This window comes from Ammospiza nelsoni, chromosome 14 (genome assembly GCF_027579445.1).
Source record: "Ammospiza nelsoni isolate bAmmNel1 chromosome 14, bAmmNel1.pri, whole genome shotgun sequence".
In the NCBI taxonomy this organism is placed as follows: Eukaryota; Metazoa; Chordata; class Aves; order Passeriformes; family Passerellidae; genus Ammospiza; species Ammospiza nelsoni.
Window position 1 is genome coordinate 6,838,744 of NC_080646.1, and position 23,152 is coordinate 6,861,895.

The window sequence follows — 23,152 nt, forward strand, 5'->3', positions numbered from 1 at the left end:
AGCTGATCCAGGCAGTGCCTGGCACAGGCTGCAGTTCTCAGCTGAGCCTGCACCAGCCCAAAGTCAACAAAAAGCTGCTTTTGTGCATCCCACAGGCCTTACTGCTGTCTGTGTCCCAGCATGGTTTGTCCCTTTCTCAGCAGTGTGACATTTTTGTCTCTTTTTCTACTTAGTGGTCACTCCAGACCCCCTTCCATGCAGTTATTTCACCAGTTGTTGCCACTTTGTACTTATATTTTTGACCATCCCTGCTTATCTCTGCTGTGTTTTAAGCCTGTCCTCTGGAGTAAATTTTCTTGCTCTGAATAGAATCTTGGGATTAAATTTAATAAGTTTTGTTTCTATTTTATCACTCGGGTTATTCATGAAAATATTGAGCAGCACCAGAATTAAGAGGCACCATGTAAATCCTCCACCAGACTTACCCTGTTAGTCCAACAATGAGCCATTTATTATTCTGGATATGGCTTGTCAAACAGCTCTTCACAAAAAAAGATGAGTATGTTTCTTTACTTTGTCATGAGCAGTTAAAACCTTAGAAAGTGAAAATACAGCTTAGCTACTGTGTTTGCTTAGGTATAGAGACTCTGGAAGGGTGGAATAACTTATTATGATTTTCTTAACACATATGGCATATATAACATAAGGTATATGCACAGTCCTTGTCTGCTAACACCCGAACAATGAAAGAAGACTGCAGAATGGATCTCAGTGCAAGAGGGAATTTCCCGGCACAGAAATGTGTGGATGCACCCCAGAGAAAGATGCACTCCCTAAGGATGGGCAGGAATGAGTGAGGAAGGGACAGGCAGCTCTCTCCCTGTCTGTGAGTCAAACCTGGAGCTGGTAGCTGTGATTTGTGCTGGTGCCATGGTAACTCTGAGGACACACAGAGACAAGAGCAGCAGCAAAGGCAGTGTGTGCTCTGTTCAGTGATTTGCACCTCTCTAACCCAAGGAGGCAGAAGCAGCATGGAAGGACCATGCTGGATAATCTCCCCTGGTGAAACTCTCCAGTGAGCTGCTGCCTCTGGATAAAGAGACCAAGGTCTGGCTCCACACAGTCGCTGTCAGTTTTGCAGGGCAGACGGGCCACTGAGAGAAAAAGAGAGATGCCCAGTCTGGTGTCCTGGGTTCCTTGTGCCTCTAAAGAAGACCCTGTATTTACAATTCTAATTGTAAATTAGAACTGTAAATAAATTGTAAATATATAAATTGTAAATTAGAATTGTCACCTTCTTGCAGGGGGCACTGCTGTGCTGGAGGGAAATTTCCAGGGACTGGAGTGTGTTTTAGTTCAAGTCCTGGTTAAACAGAGTTCATTTAGGGAGAGAGAAGGTGATGTCCCTATTTTGTTTCCCCTGCTTTCCTTATTTAATATCATCACTCCTAGCAGTGCACTTGGGTAGTTGCCCTCTGTGCCCTCTAAATACTTTAATTCCATCCTTGATTATTTATACCCCTTGATACACAGGGACTTTTATCACAGACCCTGCTAGTCATTGGTTATCCATGTGGGCTATTTTTAGCAATGTTAATCTTTCCTCCAAAGTCACTGCCTTGAGTTCCCTGATCATTCCAGCTGCTCTTCCCTGAGCTCCCTCCAAGTTGTTGGCAGGATAGGACACACCCCACCCACAGACTTTTATTTTTTTTTAATATTTCCTTTGTGTTTTAATTCCAACTAGCATGAGGCAGCATGGAGGTGTGAGTGCTGGAAAATGCAGAATAAGGGCTGTGGGATGTGTTCCAACCTTGGCAAGCCTGGGGAGCTGCAGGGTGTGGAGGGGATTGGAGATGCTGAGCAGGAAGAGCGTTGTTCTATTTCAAGTGTTAGCAACAAGACCTGAAGTTATAACAACTCACCTGTTTCAGGGCATTGTTCAGAGCTGAGAACTGAGAGCTGTGGATCATTTTTAGCTGAGTTCCTGAGATTTCAGCATCACCTTGAGCCTGTGAGGTTCAGTGTGCCGTTCCCTGTGCCTTGTGGCTGGGTAAGGTCTCACAAGGACCACTCAGTCTGACCGCAAGCACCTGCAGCTTCACACCTAATCTTTCCTGTTTGCTGTTCTAAATTTGAAGACCATTTTAGGCCTCGGAGGAATTGTGTAAGTCACACCTCCAGTTTTTCAGCCTGCTACTCAAACTGAGAACACCTTTCACATCTTGCATAAGCAGGGTAGAAAGCAGTGCCCCTCCCCACCCTGCTCTCCCTTCATTAGACTGAGATTAATTTAATAAAGAAAAAAATACATCACATGTTTATTTATTTTATTTGTCTCGTATTTTCATGTTCCTTTTTTTCCAAGAAGCAGACAGAGGCTGGAAAATTGTCCTTCTTGTGCTGTTACCATGGAGAGAAAAAAAAACCCATTAACATTTTTATTAAGGCTTTTCATGTTATCAGTCAGAAGCAGGGAGCAAGCTACAGCAATGTCCCTGACCTAAAACACAAGCAGACATGCAGTACAGCAAAGCCAGGAGATCCATCACCCTGTGCTAGTGCTCAGGGCAGCTCACCCTAAAAGCATTTGCAAGATCTAAATGTTCCTGATTAGCACAAATCTTTAATGGAGTTGGAAGGAAGGACCCAAATCTAAGAAATTATTAATTTTGGGAGAATCTGCAGCTGGTCCAGAGATGGACCAAAATAATGCAATCTGGCCCATCTCTCAATAGCTCACAGAGACAGAGAAGTCAGTCCTCTTTCCATTGTTTATCTTCTTACTCTCCCACTGCTTTATATCCCAAGACAGTTCCACTTTGAAGCAGAAATAAAGACTGATGTCATTGGTGCCCAATATCTAAAAAATTGGCACAGCCAGGAGTTCATCTCCACTTGCATAATTTCACTGATTCCAGCAGGATTTACAGCTCCCAGTCCCTGTGCTGAGAAGAATAAAGCTGGTGCAGTCTGGCTCTTCTTTATTATCCCTCTTAAAGTTTATGTCTTCAAATATGGTCTGGTTATGAGTTAACAATACTGAAAAGATCAATACCAGAGTCTGACTAGGGGAGCTCAAAACATGTTCATAAAAGTTAAATTAGAATCATAAAATGATTATGGGCTCCTGCCTTTTTTTTTTTCCCTATTATTATTTTTATTTTTTTTTTCCTTGACTCTGCTGCTTGACTTGGGTGGCAGTTTGCTGGCTGCCAGAGAGGTAGCTCCCATCTGTCCTCCCCTCCTCTTCACTGTCTCTTCATTCTAGACCAAAAAGGGCTGGAGCAGGGCTGCATGGAGACCCCTCCAGAGCATTTCAGTGGGGCTCAGGTCACATTTACCTGCTCTCCATTTTTATCATGCTTTTTCTGAAGCAGGACCTTAGCAGGTGGCTCCAAAAATGACAGGAAATAGTGAGAAACACAAATATATTCACAATCTTTATTGCAAAAGCATTACAGGCAGTGCCTGACACCTCTAAGGCCAGGACAACATCTACCCTGTTTTACATTTGTCACAAAAGAGAAACAATTTTGCTGTATCCTTTTAGTGGTTTGCTTCCTCCCCACCTCCCCTTGAACCACCCGAGTTTCATTAGGGGGAGAGGACAAAATTGAGGTTAAATCATAAAATTACAGAATGGTTTGGATTGGAAAGGAATGTTAAAGTTTCAGCCATGGGCAGGGACACCTTCCACTGATCAGGCTGCTCAGAGCTCCATCCAACCTGCCTCAAATGCTTCCAGGGATGGGGCAGCCACAGCTTCTCTAGTGATGTTTTTTTGCAAATCCACAGTGACATTTCTGTGAATAACTATTTTATAAATCAGCTGATGCCTATATGTCCCATATCTGCCTTCTCTCAGTGCTGTATGATTAACATTCTTGTCCATTGCCAAGAGTGGACATTACCCCAGTTTATCAGATGTCAGAGAGGGACACAAAAGTGAGCAAAAAGTGACCCTGTGGAGATGAAGGGGGAGCTCTGGGGTGCAGCACAGGGTGGAGGCACTCCTCAATATCAGAGCATCTTCCTTTCCTATGCCATGGTTAACTTCTCCCAGGGATGGGGCAGCCACAGCTTCTCTGGTGATGTTTTTGCAAGTCCATAGTGACATTTCTGTGAATAACCTTATTATAAATCAGCTGATACCTATATGTCCCATATCTGCCTTGTCTCCTCCCAGGCCTTCTCTCAGTGCTGTATGATTAACATTCTTGTCCATTGCCAAGAGTGGACATTACCCCAGTTTATCAGATGTCAGAGAGGGACACAAAAGTGAGCAAAAAGTGACCCTGTGGAGATGAAGGGGGAGCTCTGGGGTGCAGCACAGGGTGGAGGCACTCCTCAATATCAGAGCATCTTCCTTTCCTATGCCATGGTTAACTTCTCCTAAGGATTGCCGTTCATGTGAACTCCTGTGAGCTTCTGCACGTGGGTGTATCATGTGAGATATCCAAATGCTCCTGAGGACTACCTGGAGTAACCTTGCTCTGCTTCTAACACAAAAGCACTGCTCAGTGATTTACATTCCTTTGTAATCTGATGCAGTGATTAGAAAAATCTCTTCATTGTAGTTTTTCCCTTTAACACAGCAACCCATGACCCCCGTGCTGGGTTTGAGGGGGAAATGTCAGCTCTTCATGTGGAAATGAATCAGGCATCCTGTGTAAACATCAGGGGGAGCAGGGAGCTGACAAGGACCTGAGCAGGGGAACATGAAATGGGCTTTAATCTGATCACAAATCTCTCCTCCAGGGAGGTGAGCTGTGGGCTGCCAGGTGCCCTAGATGCTAGAGACAAGTCCCCAGCTATGGATTGCAGGCTCAGAAGGATTAAGGGAAGGAGCTGGCAGGTGATGGTACAGTGCTGTTTTACTGTGGTTCAGCACAGAATCCAGCCCTGGCACCCTCCATGAGCTCTGTTTCCCATCACCAGCCCTTTCCCTTGCATCGCCCCTACTTCTCCCACACCCCAGTGCTTGGAAAGGGCAAGCTCAGTCTAAATTCTCTTTTTTTCCCCTGCAGGTTCTCTGTAATGAGCTGGGACCAACTTCTCAGCCTATTTAAGCAGCCAGTGAAGACTCAGAGAGGAATTTTAGGTTCCTTCACCTCTGAGTGCAGATTTGCTTAACCTTGAAGCTGCCACAGAGCCAGTGGGGCAGCTCCTGCCTCCTGCTCTGTTCCCCCCATCTGAGGCCTGGTGCAAACTCCCTGCAGCCCGTGCAGGAGGGAGCTGGCAAGGCATGGACCAGGGAGATCAGCTTGGAGGAGCACCCTACTCTGGTTATCCCATTTCCAAAGTGCCCAGTTACTGGAAGATGGTGTCCCTTCATTTAATGCCTTCAAGGACAAGAATGGGGAAAGTGAGGGAGAAAAAGGTCATAGAGGGCAGGTGGGGAATAGCATGGGTGGTCCCAGGTCCTTTCTGGGACAGGAGGACACAGACACTGACCCTGAGTGTACTGTTGAGATGCTGGGGGAGTCAAGGACCACATTCCTGAGTCCTCGCTGAAGGAAGGGGATTTGAGCAGGGAGTGCCTTGCAGGAGATGGGAGAAAGGAGAATTGTTTGGATGGAGCAGGATGCTCACTGCTACTCATGAACAAGGGAGCACATCAGGAGCTGCTTGAGGAGGAGATTTTCAGGTTTTTCTTAAGAGAGTGGGTCTGCCTTTGGGGAGAATGTGACCGTGTTCACAGGGATTTTTGGATGAGGGAAGAGACCAGGATCTGACTCCATGTTTCAGAAGGCTTGATCTATTATTTTATGATATATATTACATGAAAACTACACCAAAAGAATAGAAGAAAGGATTTCATCAGAAGGCTAGCTAAGAATGGAATAGGAAAGAATTATAACAAAGGTTTGTTTCTCGGGCTCTCTGTCCGAGCCATCTGGGCTGTGATTGGCCATTAATTAGGAACAACTAACATGGGCCAATCACAGATCCACCTATTGCATTCCACAGCAGCAGACAATCAACATCTCTACCCTGTTCCCAAGGCCTCCCAGCCCCTCAGGAGGAAAAATCCCAAGGAAAGGATTTTTCATAAAATTTGTCTGCAACAGGAAGAAGAGAAATGTACTTGGGGGCTAAAAGTGTGCAACATCCAGCCCTGGGGTGCTGCAGATCAGAATTTTACACTGCTGTAATTTTACACTGCCCACCTGGGCTGCTGCTCTCCATAACCCCCACTGTTCAGCACCCCTCCTGCTCCCAGAGCAAACACTGAGGCGGCTCCTGGTTCAAAGGCTCTGTGAGGAGCCAAACCTGTCAGCAGATACCCACAGAGCTCACCCTGCTGCTGCTGCCACACACAGGGCTCTGGCTTTGGAAGTGCCTGTGCAGCTCTGGCACAGCAGCAAGCACCACAGTGGGTGCTCACCTGCAGCCTGGCAGCCCAAGCAGAGCCATGGTGATGATTATCCTTGCAGCCAGACTGCAAGCAGCTTTGATCCTGGGTCATCTCCCTGAGCACTGCCCCAGCAGCAGGGATGGAGCAGCAGCAGAGCTCTGTGCAATCCCACAGTGCCTGGCTGAGCTCTCTTGCCTGATAAGGAAAAATTGAATTTCTGTTCTCTGACCTCTAGATCAGATTCTTTTCCCCACACTGAGCTTATTGCAGATCAATGGTTTTTAAGTGCTGACATAAACACAAATATTACAGCTGGGCAGTTGGTAATGAAGGCTGTGTGTTACAGCAGCATTCCTCAGTGAGATACAATTATGTCCACACTTACATGGCTGCTTTCAGCTGAGGAGATCAAAGGTGCGGGGACTCACAAGACCTTGTGATGTGAATCCAATGCTATTGCAGAAGGCAAGAGAGCACAAAGAGGCTGAACATGAAGGCACAAAGCCATGTCCTGTGGATCTACTGTCTCTCATGGAAGCCTCTCTAGCCTAGCCTTGTTTCTCCTGTGGGCATGACAGTTTGAAAATGTATGTATTCTTTTCTTCAAACCTATTGCCAGTCTGTGGTTTTATTTGTTCCAAACAGCAACCATGACAACCTATTAATGTGTTCAGAAAGATCCAATAGGATCCATGGAGTCAAGCACCATTTCAGCATCAACAACAAGGAGTTAATGAGGTATTGCTCAGTCAAGCCATGTGAAGAGGAAAAGAAATCCTTCCATTTCACATCCTACAATGCTCTCACCTTTAGGAGAAGGATATAGGGTGCCAGCATTGCTACCTGATTTTCTCAAGTGCTTCCAGGCTCCCTGGGAACTCAGTGACAATGCTGAAAATTAGACCTCTACCTGCAGACTGATCTACGCTTTTTGTTACAAAGAGATCCACAGCCTTCACAAATATGTAGGAAGATATTTAAAATGAAAAATGATGAGACCAGAGTACAAAGGAGATGTAAAAGCTTTTTGAAACAGCACACTCTGTTCCCAGCCCTGTGCTTGCTGTCTCAGCTGGTGATGCTGGAGAGGGTTGGGTAACTGGAGGTCATTGCAGGTGCTTGCAAAAGTGTCTGGGGGGTTGCTTCAAAATGAAAGGTTGCTTCTCTCATTTCCTCACAGACTATGGCCAAAGAGATCTGAAGATTGTAAAGCCCTGGGAAGGCAGCCCAGCACTGCCTAGGAGCATGAGCTGAATTGAAAGTTTCAATATTCCTCTTTTTTTGTTGTGATTATTTTGCAACCGGCGTTTACAAAGAGCTACACAACTCTTTGAAACCCAATTCACTGGTGCAAAGAGAAGAGTGATTAAAACAAATCCAAATACCAGATGGTTTGGGGATTCGAGAGAGTCTGAAGATTCACATCTCTATTGTGAGGTGAAAACCACTTTTATTACTTGAAAATCATTAACAGCTCAAGGACTTGGCTCTCAGGGAAGCCATGACTGCACTGGGGTGTCTCATTGCTAGTCCTTGTGTGGTGCTGTCTCTCCCCCTAGAAATGCATCCACACACTCCAGTGTGTCACTGTCCCTTGCCTCTTTTTCCATGGGACAGCAGGAAGCCTCCTTGTATTGTGACCCAGGCCAGGTTTTTGTATTTTATCTGCTTTGTGTTGATTTCTCACTGTGCACAGATATGTGTTCCCAACATGCTGGATGAGGGAACAGGGATGCTGGAGAAGCCATTGAGAGAAGACACAAGGACTGCTGTATTTTTGTATTTTTTTTAAAAAGATAATTGTTGTCTCCTGTGTCACAGGACAAGTTTCACCAGCAGAGGAGGACCTTCCCCATGTCACACTATTCTGTAGGAATCACAGAGCAGTTGTCAGTCGCACAAGGCTTGTCAATCTGGCCCATTTCACCAAGACTAAATTTGTTTTGCAATGTGAATAAATTAAGATGGAACAGAAAAATTCCTGTATGAGGATTAATTAATCATTTGGAGAGACCCATGGGCTCCCAGGGCTCCACCACAGGGCTCCTGGAGCATCTTCAGTGTGTTCTGAAAGACAGCCAATAAGCAGGATCTGATTCACTGCCTGAATTAATCTGTATGAATGGCTGTGGGATCCATTTGAAAGCAGCACTGAGAATTGGCCTATAAAAAGGCAGCCCAATTTTTAGAGGAAGCTCATTTGGGAAATGAATGAGGACTTTACAATCTCCTTCAGCCATAAAAAACCATACACATCTCACACTGCTGCTTGCCTATTTTAATTAAACCAATAATTAAATTTTAATGAAATGAAGGTTTTGCTGAAAAAGAGTCAGCAGTGATTGACGAGTTCTTGGTTGGAGGAGGGAGGTGAAGTGGATATATCAAGCCATGGGGCTCCCCCTTCCCAACAAGTTTTGGAGGAAATGCATGGAGAACTGGATTCACATAATGAGCAGAAGAAGAAACACTTATGGTAATGAAGCTGCAAGGCAGTTTGCTTCCTGTGGCTCTCCCTGGCTCTGTGTTTGTTTCCCCACTCCCACAAGGATAAGCCTGAATTCACAAGGTTTGGACTCCCACCTGAGAGGCCAGGTCTGTATGGATGCCAGCACTGTCCCACCAGCAGCCTGCAGAGACTCGTCCTGGAATAATCAACACTTGGCTTGTGTTGGGAAAGGTGCAGGAATCATCCTTTGTGGCCACTCTTAATTGAAGCTGGTCTCTGAGGCAAGTTTTCATTAGAAATGAGTCAAAGCCCTCATGATTTCACTGAGCCTGCCTCCAGAACAAGGCAGATGCACACACAGAAGTTTGCTGGGACAAACCAAGGGCTCGCCAAATGCTGCCCAAAGGACAAAAGGGTGCAGATGTTCAGATGAACACTCCGGCATCAGTAATAAGCTCTGCCTGCTTGAAACGCTGACAAATGTGCACCTGGCCACAGCCTCTTTGACTTTGGGGAGAAAAATGCAACAACTGAATAGATGACAACATTTTTTCCTTTCCATCCCAGATATTACTGCTTGCTTTGGGTTTTCCCGTGGTGGCACTGGGGGCTGTGTGACCTGTGCTGTCCCTTCCCCTCTGCCACCAAGGCTGGACATGTCCTTGAGAGACTCTTTCCTGGATTTGCAAAGTGTAAGCTGGAAAAAAAATTGTCTCACTCCCCAAGAGGGGTATTGGAATTAAGGGGGTTGTGAGGCTTGATGGATTAATATTTGCTGCATATTGCACGTGTCAAGAGCTATTGATGGACACACCAGGGAATGCACCAGGCACATCCACAGCTAAAAGGATGAGCTGCCACAGCTTGAACAAGAGGAGCAGCCTGGGGTTTGTTAGCAATTCTGTCATGTTCATAGAAACCACCACAGGTTTGAGCAGAAAGGGCCTGGAACATTCCACCCACAATGGTGGGTCACATTATTGATGTGTTCAGAGATTATGTGAAAATGGCATTGAATGATTTTTATTCCAACAGCTGTTCTTTAATTTAGTTTCATTTGGAAACATGATTGAGAAAATCCTCCCTTTTCTGATTTTGTTCCCTTGCCCTAAAAACTTACAAGCTCATTGGCCTTTGTCAAAATGAGTTGTACAGAGAAGCAGAAATCCCAAAGATAATGTAGTTACTAAGGTTTTAGGAAAAATAGGTGTCTGGGTATAAGTGAGACATGATGTACCACTGGTGAGGAAAGGACATTCCTAGCACACTGTGGACCAGGAAAGTGTGGAAAGGACTGCCCCAAGCACTTCAGCTGGAAAGATTGTGCTCTCAGCCACAGCTGGTCAGCTGTGAAAGTGCATTCAGTAAGAAGCCTTGCTTCAGTAACCCTACTGCTCCCAGAAACAGCTTTTGCCCAGGATTATTTCCACAGGGTCTGAGCTTTGACATGAAGATTCTTCTGAAGTGGTACCAAACCATCTCCTTCAGCAGGTCTGCAGAGGTTCCTCCAGGGAGGCAGAGCAGGGATAAAAACTTGAGGATGGGGAGAGGAAGCAGAAGCTGCAACCAGAGAGAGGATGTGTGGGCATAACATGGCTCCTGTAGCAGTGTGTGTGTGCACTGGGGTCTGGCATGTGGGAAACTGGGACTGGGCCAGTTTTCTGAACCAATTCCATCTGGAGTGTTTGCAAAAAGCCACTGCTCTGCACATCCACGGGGCTGAGAGTGTAAAGTATTTCTGAGCAAAGTTAGAAAGACCTAATCTCCTAAGAGATCCTCTTGGGTGCTTCCAGAGCCAAGTCTCGGGGAAACCTGCCTGCTCTCAATCAGTCAAAGTGAAATGTACACAAATGCTGTCCCTCTGTCTTACAGCTTTTCTGTCTCTGAGATGACTTCCTTCCCCACAGTATAAATTCCCCTGCATTTTAAATTTTGCTGTGTTCTCTATTCCTATAGAGAACTGTTCATCATTCAGGATGGAGAGGATTTTGATGACAAAGTATTGCAAATAACAGGCCATCCTCAGTTCCAACTGTGTTTCTCATGATGACAGCTCCTTCCAAGGCCTCCACAGCATTGATAAATTTATTAGGTCACAAACCATTACTCAAATTTAGTCTTAGCCAAATCTCAGTGTATGTACTGAGACTCCTTCAGATTTGGAGAGTTCAGCTCCAGATTTAGGCAGTTTTGATGGACCCAGGGGAAACAGGATAAGGATTCTCCCACCATCATTGTTTTTGTCATTGCTTCCTCATGAGACAGATGACTGATATTCATCATACCTCAATGCAAAACAAGAAGGAGAATGTGCTACTACAAAAACTGCAGTGGAGAACTCTTCTTTTTGGAGTTAATTTTCTAAGTCCTAATATTGTATCACCTAAACCAGCCCAACTTTCCATGTTCTACTTCACTTGCAGGACTCCTTAAACCATGGGATGATTTGGGTTGAATTCTCTCTTTTTTCTTTGTTTCTTACCTTTTCAAAACCACCTTTTCTTTTTCTGCCACCTTTGCATACTGTGTGTGTCAGAGATGCTAAATGTGAGACAAACAAAAAGGACAGATATAACACAATTTGTTCTGCTAATTGGAAAGTTTTGTCTACTACTGCATCTGGCTGATGTAAAGTCCACTTCCTTAAACATTCAAAAAACCAGATTCTTCCTCTTCCTGAGTGTGTCTGTCCTCAGTTTTGCAATGGGAGTGCTGGGAACTTTTAAATTAGAACAGAGACATTTTTAACAGAAAAAATAAAATTGATGGCAGAGGTGGCAAAGAGGGGCTGTCAAGGTACGAAAAAATTGCTTTCTTTTTATAAGTAATAGAAAAGCTTGATGTAGTTAAATCTGTGGGAAAAGATGTTTTGTCCAGCAGAAACATTTACTGAGCACCAGGATAAAGAGGGCTTTGCCTTGTACTGCTGCCCAGGGATCTGCCAAAGAGGATTAAAGCACCAAAGCTCTTAATTTAAGTATTTTTCTATAATTTCATCCTCCTCTTTTCCTTCTTTAGTACATCTTTACTGTTATCATTCAACAGGGGGGTGGCATTATGGGCTGTTTGGCCAGGGGTGGGACAGGGATTCTCATGCTGTGAGGGTCTATCACCAGCCAGAGGAGCAGCAGCCCACAAATCTCACAGGCTCAGAGGGGTACAGGGGTCTCCTCTGCCAGGGCACTGGGTGCAATCAGCATCTCCATGGGTAGAATCTGACTGGAACACACTTGCAGCATTCAGGAAAAGGGCAGGGATTCCCCAGCTGCTCTGTCTGAGGCATTGAAGGGCACAGCAAGATGTTCCGTAGGGAAAAAGTGGGAGCAGCAGTCACAGCAGTCAAGAGATTAAATACACCTTTCTCAAGGTGAGCTGTGTTTGTGTGTTTAAGATATGACTTTTCACAGAGCCATAAAATCTTAAAATTACAAGGGACCTTAGAAATCACTCCATCTCACCCCCTTGTGGAGGGATAGAAGGTAAGAGAATAGTGCAGAAGGCAATCTCACACCTGAGGAGCTGCAGCTGTGCTAATCACCAAAGATTAGCAACAGGCCTGCCCTTAATAGGCCACAGCTGTGTCCAATAATATGAGTGCTACAAAAGAGTGGGTTAGCTGCTTGAGAAGAGAGTTGGAGTTTCTTGGTTGTGCTGTGAAGAAGTCAGTGCTGCAAGGAGCTGGCCATGAGAAATCACCAAGAAGGTATGAGAACTTTGAAATAAGATAATAAAACACCCTGCCATGAGCAGGGACGCCCTCCACAATCCCGGGGTGCTCAAAGTCCTGTCTGACCTGGCCTTGAGCACTTCAGAAATGGGGCAACCACAGTTTCTCTGGTGAACTGTGCCAGTGTCTCAGCACCCTCAAAGGGAAGAATTTCTTCCTTATATCCAACCTAACCCCATCCTTTTTTGGTTTAAATCCATTCTTGTTGTCCTATCCCTGCCAAACCCTCTCCCCAGGCCATGCTACTGGGCAGTGGCAAATGGAAATCAGCTTGGATGGGGACATTCCCAGAAAAACCAAGCCCTGGCCAGGCCTGCCCATTCCCCTCTCTGCCCCTGGTGCTCTGTACAGTCCCAGCCTCCCATTAAACCAGTAACACCAGCAGTTTCCACTGGTCTGGCTTTCACCCAGGTGTTATCTTCCCATCCAGTGGCTTCAGGAGCCTTGAGTTGCTTCCAGCAGAATCTGAAAATCAATTTCACTGTCATGACTTGTGTTTTCACTTTGATTTTAACCCTTTCCCTTGTGTAGAAGAGTGAATTATTTCCAGAGAGAGGGGGAAACATGACATTATTCAGAGGGGTGGAACTCTGCACAGTCATACACAAATGGAACATCATCAGTCCTCTACATTCAAATATATTGAATTTGTTTTGGCAATCACTTGCGATAAGCATTGTGCTTGAATGAAAGAGAATGAAAATGAAGTGTTTGTTAGAGAGAAAAGCATCCAAATAGAAAAAGCAATATCCCTTTATTAAAATAGATATATTTCTTGGCTACATATAATTTTGATAGGGGAAGTCAATCCTCTATTTAATATAAATGAAATATGGACAGTTAACTGGGTATTTTACACAGTAATATTTCAATTGCATTTCATAAAATTCAGGCTGGCTTTGGAATGAATAATTTATCCAATTAGTTTTTTTTTCTTCCCATTTTTAATAGAATCTGCCCATTTTCTTATCTATCTCATTGGTTTAAAAATTGAATCAATCCTATTAGAAATCAGGTGTGCAATGTGAGTGCGAAAGTGGTGTCAATATTTTGAGAATGAGGAGGAAAATATGCTCAGGTTAATCACAGGTTTCCAAGCTGATTTTGGTATTTGGACTTCATTTAATGCTAATGTAAAAAGAGGAAAAAAGAAAAGAATGAATTCTGCAACTCCTTGGTATAGACTCTGGACAGGAGATGTGAAGCTTGGCTGTGGCTGGTCACTTTATTCTGCTGGTATTGAGTCTGGTGCTGCTTTTGTGGTGTTTAAGACTTCTTTAGGGTAATTTTGATTCAGCCTGTAAATTACTTTCAAATGTGATTCTGCAGTGTTCAGAGGGATAAGCATGAATTCTGTTTTGGAGGTGATGGAATAAATAGAAAAGCGCTAATAACAAAGTAAAATGTTGTTTAAATATGTTATATCTCTTTGTATGGTTTTTCTGCTTTTAATAAATATCAAACCAATGACACTGTGGTTGCAGATACCTGGCAGAGGACTTCTGTCTTCCTCTCATCAGCTTCCAGATTGTCTCATCCAGGAAGATTTCTGACCTTGTATCACTCTAATGCAATGCTCTATCTGAGCAAAAGTGCTTCTGGATGAAAGCTTACCAATTTTATAGCTGCACAACATATCTATGAGGAAAACTTCAGGCTTTCACAGGTAGGGAAAACATCGGTTTAATCACAAGAACAAGTTTCTGTGCTTAGTGTATTACTTAATGTCAGCTGATCCATGCTAATGGTTTCTTCATATGCTCATAAAATGTGAAATAATTGGATTGAGTTCTCTTTTAATGTAGGTGAAATGATCCTGAATTACCTTCCCTTTGCCACGGGCTAAGTGTATGTACACATATTTACAGGAGATCAGATGACATCTCTAGCTTGTTTGTGTGCCTGAGCCCTGGAGCACCAGGAAAGGAAATTGCTGGACTGAGTGTGTGCAGCACCTGCAGAGAGCTCAGAGGTCCTGCCTTGTGTTCATAATCCCCTCTGTCCTCCCCACAAGACCATTGGCACTAGCAGGGAGCTGGAGATAGGAGTTTAATTTTCATTTTGTTTAAGGTTCACGTAATCCTGAGGGCACAGGGGAAACAACAATGCCATCGATATAAACTAACAAGCTAATCTTCAAACTGAGTTTGCATTGTAATATGAATGGGAGGATCTGAGTGCTTTAATTCTGGCATTTAGCTCCCTGTGGGTTTCCTAATTCATTCAGCCTTTGTGTGTTGAGGTGGGGGACCTCCTATTCTTAGAAAGCAACAATATTGGAAATTCAACAAATTCTGGAAGAAATGGCTTGGGAATGGTGAATAATTAGAAGTTTCCATGATTTATAGCTTAAAATTTGGTTTCAAAGGGGTTTTGCTGTACACTGTACATCAATGTAAACATCACTGTCTCTGCTGGGGTCTTTCATGAGAGTCTTATTCTTTAATCACTTTTCTCAGTTGTCTCTTTTTTCAAATCAAATGTGGGCTCCAGAGGTTTCTGTGTACAACATTTTCTTTTACTCTCTCAGTACAACCAAGCTAAATACCCCAAAATTTTGAGGAACTCAAGAGATTTTCCCCAACCCCCGATGTTGGTGTCCCTTTCCTCTTGGGTTGGCCTATTTGCGGTGAAATTTTGGCAATTATTTCTAAAGCTCACAGAGAGAGGAAGAACCAGACCACTGGTGAGTTAGAGAATCTGTTCTAGAATCCCATAAAAAAGGCTAAAGTTGTGTTTTAGGTAGGGGATCAGGGCATCCAGGCTGCCTGCAGCCACTGCCTGCTTACATCCATCAGCTCTCGCTGCCTTCTGAAAATCCACACAGCAGGAATTAATAGTTCCACACAGCTCTGCTGACAGGAACAATTGTCACAAGAAAGAGAATGTGAAGACAATGTGGAAGAGCTTCTTTAAATGGCTCCTAATTAGCTCTGAAGTAGTTTTCTGTCCCTATAATAATTTGCAGAAGAGATATGTGTTGGCACTGCTCACAAGCCCAGTACCCACCTTCCCTCCCACCCAGCACATTTGGGGGCACTGCCTGCATTGCCTCTCCCCACACTTATTTGTGGCCTCTTATCAGGTTTTATTGAATCCTGCAGATGGGAAAGAACCCCCAGAGCTGTACTGTGTTTGTGTGGCAAATTTTGGTAGTGGGAGGATACAGGAGTGACTTCTGTGGGAAGCTGCTGGACACTTACCCAAAATGGCCAAAAAGTCAGTGTTCTAATAGCTGAACACCAGCTCTATATCTAAAATATGGTGTTTCATGAAGTGTGAGGGATGTTTTTTAAATTTAAATAAAACATGTTTTAAAGAAAATGAAAGTCTTTAAACCTGATTTTTTATAGGAAAGAAAATTTCTTGTCTTATTCTGCCTAGCTGTCTCTATAGTATCTTGCCCATCAATGAATGGCCTTCCCAACACTCTCTTTGAAGCCACTGATGTGTCTCCATAGTTATGACAAAGGCATTTTAATCTGTTTCATTTTATAACCTGGTAGTGACATCCTGGGACCCTGCTGGCACACACAGAAACTGAGGAATGTCATGCTTGTGCCATTTGTTCACACATTGCTGGGATGAGTTGGGGAGGATTAGTCTTACCATTTGCATAAAGCACTTATCAATGAAGGTTCATCATCTGAAAACAGTCCTTGGCCAAGACTGGAGTGTTTTATTCTTCATTTGACTGCTTCTTAGAAGATTAGGGTTTTATACTGACATCAGCAAAGGACAGTGTGTGCACACTGCGTGTCTGCCGTGTCTTTGTGTGCCACTGAGTTCTGTATGCATCTGCCTTGTGCCCAGAGACCCAGGTTTATGTTACTGCTCCAAAAATCCTTATTCTTTCAAAAGGGATGAATTAAAAAGAACTCCACCAGAATAACTTTAATTCTAGAGGTGAAAAGACTGAGATTAGTGCCCCAAAATTGGAAAGATAAGAGTTAACCTTTGTCTTCTTCATATCCAGTAATTATCCCAACTGACAGACTTCTAACCATCCTGGAGTGGTATCTCTCAAGACCAAAAATTTCATTTTGATGTTGAGAAAGCAGAAAAAAATACCTGTTGTGGGACCAACTGACCTTTTCACATTGAAAATATTTTGCTGGAAAATCCTCATCCAACTCTCTACTCAACTTCTTTATCTGCTCCTTCTTGTTTACCAAGCCCTTTGATATCGCTGGGCTGAAGCTAAAAGTGGACTCGGTGCCCTCCTAGGAATTCAAGCTACAACTACAACTGTACTACAGCGTGTCTTGTGCACCAGGGAGCCAACCAGGCTCTGAGGTGCTGTGTTTATAGGCAGATATAGGTATGTGTGGATCAATCTAGGGGCCCTTGGAGCAAACTCTCCCCCAAACCATGTCTTGGAGATGTGGCTTTCCATGAGATGTCACTCCCTGCCCTGCAGGGCACTGCCTGTGGCCACAGCAGCTGCCACTTGGGACAATCATCAGGCTTGGAAGCCAGGAGCCCTGCTGAGCCCCGCTCCACCTGTCCCTCATGCCGGGTGTATCTTCCGTTCGTTGTCAGCGCTCGTTAAGAGCGAGGGCATCTCTCCCGCTCGCTCTGCCTTCCCCGGGGCTCCGGTTTCACTGGAACGGAGTCAAACGGAGAGCAGGCCACAGGCAGGGTCTGGAACGGATCAGCAGGTCAGCTGGGAATGCCTGTCAGGCAGCCAGCGCTGCTCCCTCCCTTCTCCCTGGCTTTCTTTGAGGTTTGTAGCTCTTCTGCTTTCTTGTTGCTATTGCCACCCTCCCCACGCTCCCCCTAGCACACACCAAGCACCCAGACCTTTCCTGGGCACTTTCCTTAATCCCTGGGATTCTTTATATAGGAATTAATCTTCTCGTCACAGAGGGAGAGCTGGGAGGGAGGGGGTACATTTATCTCTCCTGCTGAGGTCTAGAGTTGCATTGCTGTGATTATTGGTGGTAGCAGTGTGCGTGTGCCTGGGGATCTGTGTTTAGTCCTTCATTTCTTAAACGACGCAGGGGCAGCAGCAAGGCAAGTTGGCAGCTTGGCTTTCGAGCTGCTTTGTGTCTGCTGCCACAAGGAGGGAGTGTGAGTGGGGAGCAGCATGGCAGAACAAGAAGCCAGTGGCTTGCAAGTCCTTCTCTCCACCCTCCAGGTAAGAACAGCTTGAACTAACAAGAGAGGCGCTGGGGCTTGTTTTCCTCTTTAATCCCCCATCAGGGACCTGTTGGGCTGAGGCTGCTGGTACGAGCTCCTGGCTGGCTGGGCTCTGGAAGCATCAGCGTGCGGGAGCCCTGACCTGCACCTCACACCCTGAAAAGCCTTTATGCATTGAAGTTTCACTGCTCAGTGATGAGTGCTGGCAATTACTGCTGTGCCTCATTCTCAGGGCCCAGCTGAGGGCAGAGGCTGCTCTGCTGAGCTCTCGCTGTGTTCAGCAGGGCAGCGGGGAGGTGTGAGCCACGGGCTGCTGTGAAATGAATGGGACCTGACAGCGCTGTCAGCCTGAGCTCGGCGTGTCCGAGGGCTGAGGGGCACGAGGAAACAGATCTGCCTGTGAGGAGCAAGTTCCTCCCTGTCAAATTGTCTGCCCAGGACCCTCAAGCACTCTGGGGAAGTGACAAAAACTCTTGAAACTGGTGAGGTGCTGGTGTTGGGTGTGCCCTGTGACAGGTCCCAAGGACCAGAGGGAAGTGTCCCAGACCAGGATCATACCTGGTGGACAAGCTTGGCCATGGGATGAAGGAGAGGCATCTCTGGCTCTCTTTTCCCACTGCAAGGATGTGTTCCTTCTGGCAGGGGAAGATGCCCAGGTTGTGGCATGAGCTACCCTGTGAAAGAGGGAGCGTGCTTTGGGAGGGAACCTGTGCTTTCATAAGCCTCATTTTGTCCTGAGGGATGGGTGGGAACTGCTCTGCCTAGACAAGCTACTTGCATATAAAGCAGCTTTTAGAGAGTCACGGTGAAGTGCCACTTGTGTGCACTCCTCAGGTGCCCTGAGCCCTCCTTGTGTGCAGCTGTGCTGACGTGGCCCAGAGCCCTGTGGGGACAGGAGTTTTGTGCCTGAGGCAGCAGCAGCAGCATCCTCTGACTGCTCCATGTGCCATCAAAGCCTCACATACTGCAGGCTCAGAAAATGAGGGAGACGGTGTGCAAAAACACTGACCCACCTGGGTCAGCCCAAGGATTCATGTGTCCCAGCCCTGTATCTCAGGAGGTCTCTGTGACCAGCTCCAAGCATGCAGAGGAGGTTATAAAACCCGATGATAGCAATTGGCTTTGAAACTCTAATTGTGGGGGCTGATCAACCCTGACGTATTTATCCAAGCTTATGTAACTGTCAACAACTTCTACTTCTCATTTCAAACACTGGTTTGCCCTCTGTAGCCCCTTGTGTCAGTGAGTTCTGCAGGTAAACTGGCATGCTGAAGAAAATTATCCTGCTGTCCTTTCATGTTTTGGCAGTGTAACTTGTTGGCCCTATGTTGTTACAGCCTATTTAATTTGTACTTTGTAGTAGATCATGTTTGTGCTGTATCCAGGCTATAGTCCTCTCCCTCTTTGGCTAATTGAGAGCTGAGTGCACATCTGTTTTTCTTATGCTCTCTAACATAACAGTCCTGGTGTTTGCATAACCTGGGAACAGAAATGGACAAGATCCAGACCTAAACTGGAACCTATAGTTTAAAATCACAAGTGCAGTTCATTGACAAAGCTATGAGGAGGTCTAAGCTAGAAATAGTTAGGAATACTGCAAGCATGGAATTGGTAAAACCACAAGGCAGCACAGCATTCATCCCTGGTGCCACAAAATCCCACCTTGGTACAAGACTTATTCCCAAAAATTCTATATTCACTTGAAGGATATAAAAAATATTTCTTGTTATATCTTCAATTTGATGTGGGGGTTTGAGTGCCGAAGGGCAGAAAGTGAGGGGTTGATGGCAATTATTTGTTCTGATTCACCTCTTTCCTCGGCCTTCAGCCAAAAAATTACCAGCTTAACTTTGTAATACCATTACCTATCTCTGCTAAAAAATCAGGTGATAAAAACGACCTTTACTTGACACAATTGGAAAGTATTGGCCTGGGAAATAATAACTTTGGATGATGTTTGCCTTTGCTGATAACATCTCTCCACACTTTGTTATTTTCTGCAACAGCTGTCCAAAACATGGTTGCTTTGTTTTTGTGACCTGCTGGACTGTCAGTGCTGGTTCATATTCTTTTATTGGGCATGAAGAACGTATCTGCTCCTTACAACAGGCTATTCTGCAGGGTATTACTGGGCATTATCCATTTCTGTTAGCACATAATATTGCTTTGAATGCAGAAAGCTTTCAGGTGAAGAATGAGGGAACATTTATAAACTGAGAATAAAATCATCCTTTCTCCATCAGTCACTCACACAGGACTAAATTTCTACCTCCCTTCCAAGCACTGGGACAGATTTTTATTCCAGTTGGAGGAATGTCCAGGCTTGAGACAGTCTGTCACCTTCTCCCCCATTTCTTCCTGGCACAGACACTTTCACTCCTAGACCCACAGCCTGGCTTTGGTAAGGGCAGTATCAAGCAGAACAAATCCAGAACACAGTGCACTTTGTAACTGAGCAGTCACGGAAAGAAACACATTTTTTAGTTCTTCAAAACTGTTCCCAGTGCTATGAGGGAACGTGATCCTCCAAAGACAGCTCAAACCCCTGGAAGTGCAACGTGCTATGGATGTTCTGCAAAGTGACAAGGTGAATAGCAAAAACTCCTTTCAAAGTGCAGCTGCATTTTGTCACCAAAATGTCACTGCAGGGAAGACATGACATTTCAGATCTCTAGGTAAAAAGTGCTTTGCCGCTTACAGTGTGCGGCTTTAAAAATGTGAAATTCAGATTTAAGAAAACCCTCTCCCCGTCTCACAGGTTTTGTGTCAGCATGGCAGAGCCAAGCTCTGAGGATTTTGCTGTCATTTCTCATTTTCTTTCTAACCCTGGTATGTTCCTCCTTGCCCTCTCTTCTTGACTGTCCCTCTCCAGTGTGATCCTGCAGTTAGCACCTCCATCCCTCCGGCCTGGATAGTGTTACCTGGTTCTGTTCACACCTCTCACTGCATGACATTGAGCTCCTCAGCCCCTGCCCAGCCCCACTCTGTCTCTCATACACAGATAATGCAGTTCCTCAGTCAAAGCTGGGCTGGTTGCCACTCTCACAGCATGGCAGAAGTAAACACCCTCCCCATGTATGGCTTTTGACCAGACTGAAAAGTCTGACATCCCATCTTTACAGGCAGCCTCCTCAATGCAAAATCCCAGGAGATTTGGGATTAGATCTCTTGGTTATTTTAGTGCTAGGAGGAGGTATCTGGGTGTTAGTTAAAAACAGGTGGTACTTGCTAAGATGGGCAATAGAAAACTGGAGCCAACATCTTGCCTTGTGACCCTGAATCCCTTGAGACTGTAGAGTATTTTAGTTCCTCCTCCTCATTGCCCTGGCCTTCATCTCACCCCACCCTCTGATCATTTATACAAATAAGAAACATTTTTATTTTTCCCTTTCCTTCTCCCTGCTCTCCTCCTCACTGCCCATGCCTTGGTTGCCCCTGAGAACATCTTATTCCATGGCAGGATACATCGTGTTGCCTGAGGAGTCCCAGATTTCCTGTTGGCTCTCAGAGTGGTTTTCACATGTTTCCCAAAGCCACAGTCCCTGCTCACATACTCTGCAAAGCTGGCAGCCCCTGGGGCCGTTGGCAGATCTTTGGCTCAAACTCTGTCTTGCTGTGTTGGACTTCGCAGGTTCCCAAATGCTACGGTTTGACAGGGAAAAGATGCAAATCTTATGTATCAGTGGTGGGTGTTGGTTTTGCAGAGGGATTTATCTGTGAGTGGCTGCAGTGTCCAGCAGAACAGACACAGGATCTGCTGTTTGCTAACTTGGAGCTCTCAGTTTTTTGTGCTGCCCCTTCTGAGCTGTCGTGCTGGCTGGCTGACAAGGCACAGCTATTGTTATCCTAAGGACAAGTGGGAAGGTATCTGTGCTGCTCCACTGACAATGAATAGAAATGCATTTTGCAAAATGCTTTTCTCTGCTCTGCATCCTTGCATTTACTCTGTCAGCAGAACTGCTGAGATTCCTGGCTTTGAGAGAAATAGATGCAAAAAAATCCCAGGAACTGCTCAGGTAGCAGAATGGCTGCTCATTTGGGGATGGAGCAGCTCAGAGTTTGGATCTGTGTTTTTGGGAGCCAGCCTGGTAGGCTGGGTTTAGTGGAATAGCCTTAGAGGGAACAAAAATCAGCTCAAAACCAGATGGCCATTTTTATGTGGTTCATTAACTGAGTTTTACTGTGATTGTTGTACTTAAAGTGAGCAGCAGTGGACTTACTTGTGTTATTCCTTGTAGAAACTGTTTTAGCTTTGGAACAGCAGAAGAAGAGCAGTTAGGGAAACACTTGGCTTGTAGGGTTCAAAGAGAAACAGTGGGTGCAACTTTTTCATGTCTCTACTGCCAATGCCACTTGGGCTGCATGAGCCTGGTTTGGCTTTAACCATGGAAGAAAAGGCATAATCCTCCATAAAAAATCCTACAGAGATAGTGCAGGTCCCAACCTCAGCTTTCAGGGTTGCTGCTTTTCCTTCCCTCCTCCACCGTCATCTCCTCCCTGCCCAAGGAGAACCTGAAGGTAACCCAGAGCTTTTCCCTACACCCCTTTGCTCACCACCATGGGGCACTGCTATGCAACCAAGAGGAAAGGAGGCTGATATCCATACATTAATCTCAAATTGCTGCCAGGCCACAGAAGAAACACTGAGGTTTTTCACTCCTGTGAACCTGCACAGAGCACTAAAAGCCCTCAGAGGAAGCTGTGACAGGTCTTGGACTCTGCTGAAATCCTTCCACAGCCTGAGCTGGGACTAGAATTGCTCTCTGTCCCTGGGCTGGTCACAGCTGTTTCTCTGAGCACACTGCCAGCTCCTCTGCAAATGCCTACAGATGGGCTATCCAGAATTTTCTGTGGCTGAATTAATGGGAATTGAGGACCTCAGGGTGCAAAATGTACCCAGAGAGTGATTGGAGCAGCAGCAGTGGTGGCTGAGCTGAGCACAAGAGTGTGTCACAGTGTGAGCTCAGCAGAACTTTGTGTGTCAGATGAGGGAAGTGGAGCTCTGCTCATCTTCTGCTGTCCTCATCTAGGAGGGTTTGTGCTTTGGGGCTGTGTCATGAATGGTTGAGGAGAGCCCTTTCTCTTCTCCTGCAGCAATGAAAATGTGACAGGATGCCCATGTTGCTGGATCAGCTTTTCCAGCCTGGAAAAATGGTTTATAAACCTTTGCTTCTGAGTTAATCATGTGTAACATAGCAAATAATCCCACCATGCCTCACATCAGTGTTTGAGAAACCAGGTGATGAGCATTGGGGAAAAAAAAAAAAAAAAGCCCTGGAGTTTGGTAACAACACAGTTTAAAATAAATTGAGAAGCAAATTAATAATTTGTTTTCATGCAGGGCTTGGATCCTGCACAATAAATAATGCACAGAACCACATGCTAAATGATGAAGACAAAATGCTGCATGGGGTGATTTTTCCAGGCAACAGGCACTGCTCATCCTGAAGCAGAGGTTTTATGAAATAAAACAAGTTGTCATGTGGAAATTAAAAAATGCAGTTACTCCAGAGGACCAAATTAAATATCAGGA

At 45.2% G+C, this 23,152-nt stretch overlaps 1 protein-coding gene and 1 long non-coding RNA gene across 3 annotated transcripts in view; both read left to right on the top strand.

Moving 5' to 3' along the window:
* Positions 1-12,365: 12,365 nt before the first annotated feature.
* Positions 12,366-15,686, top strand: LOC132079713 (uncharacterized). Its single transcript, XR_009419444.1, has 3 exons — positions 12,366-12,453; positions 13,962-14,143; positions 14,346-15,686. It is a non-coding gene; the product is annotated as an uncharacterized LOC132079713 (long non-coding RNA).
* Positions 15,687-17,450: 1,764 nt separating this feature from the next.
* AGBL1 (AGBL carboxypeptidase 1) overlaps positions 17,451-23,152 on the top strand; it is a 266,994-nt gene continuing 261,292 nt past the window's right edge. For both annotated transcript variants that reach the window (XM_059482534.1, XM_059482535.1), the window contains exon 1: positions 17,451-17,617. In XM_059482534.1, coding sequence (XP_059338517.1) covers positions 17,567-17,617 — 51 coding nt within the window. In that variant the 5' untranslated portion in view covers positions 17,451-17,566. The remainder of the gene's footprint in view (positions 17,618-23,152) is intronic.